Source organism: Gigantopelta aegis, chromosome 15, assembly GCF_016097555.1.
Source record: "Gigantopelta aegis isolate Gae_Host chromosome 15, Gae_host_genome, whole genome shotgun sequence".
Taxonomy (NCBI): Eukaryota; Metazoa; Mollusca; class Gastropoda; order Neomphalida; family Peltospiridae; genus Gigantopelta; species Gigantopelta aegis.
Genome location: NC_054713.1, coordinates 29,075,961 through 29,085,650, shown reverse-complemented (window position 1 = coordinate 29,085,650; position 9,690 = coordinate 29,075,961). Strand labels below are relative to the sequence as shown.

Here is a 9,690-nt window from a genome sequence, read left to right as displayed (position 1 = left end):
TTCGGGTGATGTTTCTCCGAAAAATATGTTTTTAAAACTTCAGTTTGAGCAGGGGTTTCAACATCAGCCCCCCCCCCCCCCCCCTCACCCCTGTACACGCTTCTGGGGTCGTGAGAAAAGAAATTGCTTTGCAAACCATCGTTTTTTCAGGTATGTACAATACACAGAGACTATTTCATGTTGGGTTTTTTCGAATACGATTCTTATGTCAACGAGTGATGTGTGAAAACCATATTTTCACGATTTGCGATGCAATGAGTGAAAATATGACTTTCACATCAGTGAAAATAATATACCGGCCTCGGTGACGTCGTGGTTAGGCCATCGGTCTACAGGCTGGTAGGTACTGGGTTCGGGTTTTATTCCAGATACCAACTCCAAACCCTGAATGAGTGCTCCGCAAGGCTCAATGGGTAGGTGTAAACCACTTGCACCGACCAGTGATCCATAACTGGTTCAACAAAGGCCATGGTTTGTGCTATCCTGCCTGTGAGAAGTACAAATAAAAGATCCCTTGCTGCCTGTCGTAAAAGAGTAGCCTATATGGCGACAGTGGGTTCCTCTAAAAAACAGTGTCAGAATGACCATATGTTTGACGTCCAATAGCCAATGATAAGATAAAAAAATCAATGTGCTCTAGTGGCGTCGTTATATAAAACACACTTTACTCTCTTCCTTTTTTTTCAGTGAAAATATGACTTTCACATCACAGTGAAAATATGACTCATATCACAGTGAAAATATGACTTTTCACCGGATATCACTTTTATGGTTTCCGCAGATCTATATACATGTATTTCATTGCTATGTATATAATAAATGTTGAGTTGGTTTTAATTAGTTTTTGTAAAAAATTACAATATTCTGCTTGCATATACGCTATTCTATTCAACTTCAAAAGATGGGATTTTTTTTTTTACTAAGCACCCGATATAAATGACAGACATGTAATAGTCAATAAATGTAGCACTTATTAAAACTATAATCCATAATCAAATATTATTGTTAAAAGGAAATTTTTTTTGTATAAATAATTTTTTTTGTATAAATAAATTGTTTTAAAGACATGGCCAAATGAATTGAGACCGGCCTCGGTGACGCAGTGGTTAAGCTATCGGACTACAGGCTGGTAGGTAAAGGGTTCGCAGCTCTGTGCCGACTCCAACCCAGAGCAAGAGGGCTCATTGGGTAGGTGTCAGGCCACTGCATCCTCTTCTCTTTCACTAACCACTAACCAACTAACAACTAACCCACTGTCCTGGACAGACAGCCCAGATAGCTGAGGTGTGTGCCCAGGACAGTGTGCTTGAACCTTAATTGGATATAAGCACGAAAATAAGTTGAATGAATTTGGATTGCATTTTTATGCCATCATTACTGGACATATTGTATTTAAATGTTAGTATTTCAACTAAGACGTGGTGCAAAATTTCAGTATGTTCACAATATGCTCTAAAAAGTTCACCGAATTGAAAATGGCAAACGTACACAAGTAGTATATTTTAAGCTACTGCTTGATAAAACAGATTTCAAATGTAATACAGATTCAAACTTGAAAACATAATATTACTAAAGTGTATCCACAAATTAAAAACAAATAAAAATGAATTAATATGTTAAAATAGATAAGTGTTTTTCCCCATATTGGTAAAGTAAAAGATGAACACGTGTACGGTGATGAATCGGGGCTCCCCAACCCTGACATCACCTATGTTTCAGGGGATAATATATATATATATATATATATATATATATATATATATATATATATATATATATATATAGGAGAAGAAGAAAAAGGTATATCCACAGATAAATGAGGGGTAGACTTTTGACAAATATATCAAATATAATCTAAAAAGTATAGAAACACGTTTTATTATTATTTATTTTCGTTTATAAATGAGAACGTCAATGACATTCACATAACAACGGAGGGCATGTGCTGCCGCTGTTTCCGTTACAGACGTCGTTGCAAAATTTATCATATTTAGGAATTCCTTGCAAATTATTGATGGCACGACAAGGTCCAGGTTGTGTACTTCCGGATAATGTCGTCTGCGATTGCGTAATGGCTTTTGTTACAAACAGAAATGGGGTCGGCTGTTTGTAAGGCGGTCTGCTCGTTTGCGAAGTCACTGGACCAATAGAGAATGAACGCCTAGGAGGCTGGGACGGAATAGATTTCATGGTGGTTGCTCTGAAGACAGGCATCGGGTATTTCGTCGTAGGTGAGTTGAATGCAGGTGCTGACCCGGAGCAGTCACAGTAAAGCGGAGGACAGAGTCCTTGGGCGCAGTTCGTGCTGCACCACACATCCAGAACCGCAACCCCATTCCAAAGATGGACTCCGTGACAGTTACTTGTCTTGGCTATCGAACCTGTAGGATGTTGATTTACATTTGGCGTCTGCGTCTGTAGTACATGAGTTGTCTGGATAGGCGAGTAGCTACGAGTAGCCGCAGTGTGGACAACTGGAGGAGGAGTGCCTCGAGTCTGGGGAACTACGGGATTTGGGGTTGTCGCTTTAAATACAGCCTGTGGGTAAGATGTCCGTGTAGAAAGCTGATGCAGATATGGCCTTGATGGCGAACCAGAGCAGGTACAGTACATCGGAGGACAGAGTCCCTTAGCGCAGTTGACACTACACCACTGGTCTAACACAGCGTCACCTTGCCACAGATTGATGCCATGACAACCACCTGTGATTATCTGTCTTGTTGGACGGGGATTGGGTGGGTTTGTGTAGACTGGTGCCGAAGTCTGCGGTGGACGTTGGCGTCTTGTTGTTACAACTACAGGCGGTATTACAGTTGGTGGGATTCTAGTGACTACCGGAGTCGGCTGTGGTTGTTTTGTTGTCAGTGGCACAGCTGCAGTTGGTCGAAGTGGAAAGGTTGCAGTCCCAATCGCAATGTCAGAGCAGCCGTAAAACTCTTCTTGGTGTCCACATCCGATGCAACCTTTTCCATCAGGATCAATGCCATAGCTATTACCTGTAACATAAAAAAAAAATGCATCAAACCTTATATTTAATAGCTTTGCGGGGCCCACTTCCACGAAGCAGTCTTAACGCTAAGATCACCTTAAGTGCTTAACTAACGTAAGGAGATCTTAGCACTAAGAACGGGGCCCAGATCCATATGTAAAACTGCCAAGACATTACAACTGAAATTAACTGATTAAAAATCGTCTCTAATTTTTTTGAGGTTCTTGCCTGTTGATTTTAGGGTTAGCTGTAATGCTCATTCGAAAAAGTACAAATAATCAAATATAGCGAAGGGGCGACAACTCATGTTTATTTGTAAATAGTATGTGTGCGTGGTGAATGGAACAGTTTTCTTACAACTTGCGATGATGAAGCGTTTACTTGACAATCATGGATTTTAAAAAATAATAAATTGTTTTTCATTTCATCGTGTTCTCCGATCCAGAGAAAGCAATACATGTTTGTTTTGGGGGGTTTTGTGTGGTTTTTTGTACGTTTGCCAGTCATGATAGAAAAATACTAAATAGTATCCTTTCAGTTTGGAAGTAGGCCATGGGCGGATCCAAGGGGGGGGGGACCAGGGGGACGCGTCCCCCCCCCAAAAAATTGTTCAAGTGCCCTCAAAATGTCCAAGTGCCCTTTTTGTTTGTAGAATTTTTTTTTTTTTAAGTAAACAATTATATTGTAGATAAATGAAATCAAGATTTTCGTGTACATGCGCAAGCTTGCAGATATGTGTCTGTGTTATTGAGTCTCAATGGGGCCCCATTGAGGTTCTAACGCGAGTGACGCCAATTTACTTCATTATTGCTAGTATATTATGACGTAGAACTGTAGGAATTCATATTAATTGTAAATATCAAAACTTGTAGTAAGGTGCCCTTTTGACGAGTCAATGTGCCCTTCTTTTTTGGTCCCCCCCCCCCTAAAAATATTTCCTGGATCCGCCCATGTAGGCTGCTCTTTTATTTTTATCTATACGAGAGAAGATCTTATTATTTTACTATAAAATATTGGTGTTAAGTTTGCTGGGGTTTTGTTTTTATTTGTTTGTTTAGGTTCTTTTATTTGTTTGTCTTTTTTTCTTTGGTGTGTGAGTGGGGGGGGGGAGGAAGTGTAACTCCTTCAGGAACGGCCTTGAATGAATATAATTAGCACATCCTTCTGCTTGATTTCGTATTCTTGTAATACCACGTTTTATTTCTCGACAAGAACATACCGGCATTCCATTTCCACTGTAGGACACACTGAGAACACGTCAGGCCGGGAGGTAATTTCGCCGTCACGATGACGTCACCCTCGGTGCCAATCAGGTGGTGTCTGGTACCGCCTCCTTCTAGCTGCAGCAGGTGCTGGTCTAAACACGACTGCGTAATGACCTTCGTTGGATTGTTGTTTGCGCATAACCGGAACTCAAACCAACCGCCGTGATTGGCTGTGATCTGGACTGAAATTTGAATGTCTTGGCCAGTGGTGTAGGTTTTCGTTATGATTCCTTTGCCGTACAGTCCTCCTGCTTCGTTATTTCTTGGCGTCGGGTCTTGCCACACATCTCCGCAGACGCCACATTTCCCGTGCAGTACATACCATTCATTCTAAAAATAACAACCAGTAAGAAGCGCACGTAAGCGTCAATGCAGCAGTCACAACCATATGCATCGGAATTGGGGATAGGGTGGGATATCTCTAAAGATAATAAAATGTTTCCCAATACCCACACACACACACACACACCACCACCACCACCACCACCAATGCTGTTATCTTTCGACACCCATGTGGGTGTGGTGACATCTTATTACAAACCCAGAAAGGCTGAAAAGAAACAAAGAAAGAAGGCAAAAAAAAGAAAGGGGTAAAAAGGTGGAAAAAACACGTTCTAAAATAAAGATGAAGAAAGGAAATGTTTTATTTAACGACGCACTCAACACATTTTATTTACGATTATATGGCGTCAGACATATGGTTAAGGACCACACAGATATTGAGAGAGGAAACCCGCTGTCGCCACTTCGAGGGGTGTGTAAAAAACAATGTAGGTCTAAGAGAGTAATGCGAGAACAAAACAATATTAAAGGCATACTGTCACGGATTTACGGACCTTATTTCTCTAAAAATGGATAATAAATTAAAAATTACATTAATTGTTGGAAACCAAATCTAGCTATTGCATCACCTTAACTGAACCATGATGCAGTAAAACTCATGTCAACCCTCTCAGCAATTTTATTTTTTGAATTATGGACCATTGCCATAATTCAGTTATTTTTACAAAATATCACTAATAAATGGAGTATGGTGGTTATGAAGATGATTGAATAAAGTACATTTAGGGACAAATCAAATTATTTTTGTTCAGGTAATACTTTGTTAGACCATTAAATAGGTCAGTGGTCTGTGACAATATGCCTTTAAATAGGTTTAGTATCGCAATATTCAGTTTCACAAGAAAATACTAGTACATGTAGTTTGAAGTATGAATGGATGGATTGATGAACGAATTAAATGAGTGACTGTTTAACAACACCGATGGTGTAGCCCAGTAGTTGAGCTATCAGACCCAGGCCTGGCAGGTACTAGGTTTGCATCCCGGTACCGGCCCCAACCAGAGTGAGGTTTAATGGCTAAGTGGGGACGTGCAAGACCACTACACCGACTATCCCCTCACTAACCACTACCACTCTGTCCTGGACAGAAAACACATATAGCTGAGAGATATGCCCAGGACAGCGTGCTCGAAACTACTTTAAAATGAATTGAAATATCTCGTGAGAATGCAACCAATTATGATTTTATTCTGCTTATCGGAACTAGTCCGTGTGATGGCTGCGGGTTTCTTTTCTTACACCCTTGTAACAGGAGGTGGGATTTAGCCTAGTTGATAGAACGCTCGCCTGATATGAGGTGCTAGGGTCGTAACATTGAACATCTTTGGCGGATGCATTGATTTTTTTCCTGTTCCAGCATTTGCCCCACGACTGGTATATCAAAGGCCGTGGTATGTGCTGACCTGTCTGTGGGAAAGTGCATATAAATGACCCCAATGAGGCAGTATAGCCAAAGGATATCAAAGAATGGTGTGTGATGGTAAATATATTTTGATGTTGATGGTCTGGGACCTAATTCACTAAACTCTCACAACTTTGCGATCTCGCAGTGCAATGCTAAAAGACTTGTAAAGAGAATGCTTTGTTATCTAGCAGAGCCTAAGAGAGCTTTATGAATTAAGCCCCTGATCTATAAACATTGTAGCACCCTCAATAATTCCAATTTAGCTTGACGTAAAAAGAAAAGAAACATTTTTTTGAAATTACACAAATTTACTATTATGATTGGTGGGGTGTGGGGGTGGAGAAAAGAAAAGAAAGTAAATTTTTTTTAATTTACGATTTAAATAAAACAGCAATATTCATGTGAAAAATGTCGTCTGTTCACGATGTTTGAAGCAAAAAAAAAAAAAAAATAATAATAATAAAAAAAATATAATAATATTTTTTTATTTGTTATATTGTATCATTATTATTATTTTATGGTACATGGGATGAATTTTAATCAAGAAATTTATATATCGACATACCAATGTTTTTTCACAAACTGCATTTTAAAATTGTTTATTAATTTTAGTATTCACATCAATTTAGAATGGACGTGTTAAATTGATATAACATAAGCTAACCTACTTACAGAAAACCCGCCACAGTTGAGAGCGTTATCGTTGTAATTAGGTGGTGTTTTGTAGCCCAGTCTCCACATAGACGACCTCGAGGGTGGATCCATCAACCGCCCGTGCCCCAAGACAAATGGCAGAAGTACAAGCACAGTAAACGTTATGCCACAAAACCTGTGCTTCATGGCTGCACCTTAACCGTTATTGAGAAATGAATAAAAACTTATTTTGAGGTGTAGTTTTATAGATATCTCTCAGTATTCCAGGTCCGTATACAGGAGGGGTGCACGTAAACTAGCAAGACGTGATTGTTGGAATACTCTACCCATTAAGGTTTTGAATGTCATAGCAATAAATATTTTGAAAACATAAAAATATCTGATGGCAAAAAAAAAACACCACACAAAAAAGCACAAACGCCCCCCCCCCCCAAAAAAAAACCCCAAAAAACCCCAACCAAATTCAAAATGTATATATATTTTTTAATTAAAAAAACTCGCTCCCCTCGCTATCAACAACAACAACAACAAAACCCTCCTTTGAATAAAAACTAGATTAAGGGTACTAAAGCAGGTGCATATCCGATGAAGGGGACCAAGGGGACTAGTCCACATTAAAAAAAAGAAGAAAAAAAGTGCCCCTTTTTAACCTTTTAAATTGTTTACAATTTACACTGAAATGCCTCTTTCAGTGAGTTGATCCATGTGCCTCTTTGCTATTGGCCCCCTTCCTGAAATATTTCCTGGATCCACCCTTGCCATATTAGATGATCTTCCCCTGGTAGACAAAAAGGATACTGCTAAAATGAGGGGTTTTTGGTTTTGTTCAGTTAGGTACGGACCTGTTGTTACTGTTTCTTGCAACTGTCAGTTTTTAACAAACACACACCCCCTCAAAAACGTTTGACTACACCCCTATATCTATAGAATTGTATTTAATTTCGACAAACAGATATCAACTGCACCATTAATACCATAAGCCGGATGTTGATATCTCGGTTTCTAAACTACTAAAATGTTCGTGTACACAGAAACCCAGGACATTAAAGGAATTTTTACTTGAATCCATTTTGTTTTGTGATACTATTGTCTACAGAACAAACATGGACGTCGATATAATGTCTTCTATAAACCAAACTGTAATCAGGTTGACGTCAGTCCGTGGAGTTTGTCTCAAACATACCACTCGCACCCATCAAATTGTTGATATATCCATGTCTGATTAAAACATGGCACTAGAAACAAAACACGAATTAATAAAACAAAAGATTAAATTGTTTTGAAGTTGTACAAACTGCATGGTACATGTAATACTTGTTTTTATTAAACACGTGTGATTCAATGCCTGACGTCAGCGGTTAAACCATTGTCCTTAAAGTTTGTTTTGTTTAACGACACTACTAGAACACATTGATTAATTAAACGTCTGCTATTGGAAAAAGGGTTTTGTTTTGTTTAACGGCATCACTAGAGCACATTGATTTATTAATCATCGGGTATTTGATGTCAAACATTTGGTTATTTGACATAGTCTTAGAGAGAAAACCCACTACATTGTTCCATTAGAAGCAAGGGGTATTTTATAGGCACCATGCCACTGACAGGAACGCCTATGATATACTAGTCGTGGGGCATTGGCTGGGACGAAAAAACGCCATTGATCTTACAATTAGTAGGCAGGGGCATAGCGTGATCTGGACCTGGGTGGGGGTGGGGGGTTCGAATATGATACAAGTAGACTTTTTTCTATTTTGTTTTTGCACCAACAGAAACTCCATATCTATAAACCTGTATGTTTTAGTTCTGAAAGCGGACCATTTGCTTCAGCTGGGAGGGGGGGGGGGGATTCGCCCGAATCCCCCGAACCCCCCTAGCCTACGCCCCTGGTAAGTATTGGGATCACATCCGGTACCAACTCTCATCAAGAATGAACAGTAGCGACCCAATGGGGAGATATAGAATCTCGTAATCCTTCGGCGCTCGCGTTTGATGACTTCCGTTTACATGAAATGGGTCTACTACTCTGGAAAAGTTGCTGAACTTTATGTTATGTATAATCATGTACGTTATAAAAACGTGTGATACTTGCATACCATATCGAGATATAGGACTTCTCCCTATGCTTGTAATTGTGTATCAAAGTACTGATGGTATCGCTAACGATCTCGACCAATGTTCTCAGGTACAAAATACAGTTTTCAAGGTTCCGTGTCACTAGCTACTAACAATTAAACACAGTGTTCAACGTTCTCTGTCACTAACTACTAACAATTAAACACAGTGTTCAACGTTCTCTGTCACTAGCTACTAACAATTAAACACAGTGTTCAACGTTCTCTGTCACTAACTACTAACAATTAAACACAGCTTTCAAGATACTTTTTCACTAGCTACTAACAATTAAACATAGTTTTCAAGGTTCTCTGTCACTAGCTACTAACAATTAAACACAGTTTTCAACGTTCTCTGTCACTAGCTACTAACAATTAAACACAGTGTTCAACGTTCTCTGTCACTAGCTACTAACAATTAAACACAGTGTTCAACGTTCTCTGTCACTAACTACTAACAATTAAACACAGCTTTCAAGATACTTTTTCACTAGCTACTAACAATTAAACATAGTTTTCAAGGTTCTCTGTCACTAGCTACTAACAATTAAACACAGTTTTCAACGTTCTCTGTCACTAGCTACTAACAATTAAACACAGTGTTCAACGTTCTCTGTCACTAGCTACTAACAATTAAACACAGTGTTCAACGTTCTCTGTCACTAACTACTAACAATTAAACACAGCTTTCAAGATACTTTTTCACTAGCTACTAACAATTAAACATAGTTTTCAAGGTTCTCTGTCACTAGCTACTAACAATTAAACACAGTTTTCAACGTTCTCTGTCACTAGCTACTAACAATTAAACACAGTTTTCAACGTTCTCTGTCACTAACTAATAACAATTAAACACAGTGTTCAACGTTCTCTGTCACTCACTACTAACAATTAAACACAGCTTTCAAGATACTTTTTCACTAG

At 39.0% G+C, this 9,690-nt stretch overlaps 1 protein-coding gene across 1 annotated transcript; it reads right to left on the bottom strand.

Annotated features, from left to right (window-relative positions):
• Positions 1 to 1,870: 1,870 nt before the first annotated feature.
• Positions 1,871 to 6,841, bottom strand: LOC121389749. Its single transcript, XM_041521397.1, has 3 exons — positions 6,674 to 6,841; positions 4,209 to 4,584; positions 1,871 to 2,996 (listed from the first exon to the last, which is right to left on the bottom strand). Exons 1-3 carry the CDS (start codon positions 6,839 to 6,841, stop codon positions 1,912 to 1,914), a joined length of 1,629 nt encoding a protein of 542 aa, XP_041377331.1. The 3' UTR covers positions 1,871 to 1,911.
• Positions 6,842 to 9,690: the final 2,849 nt, after the last annotated feature.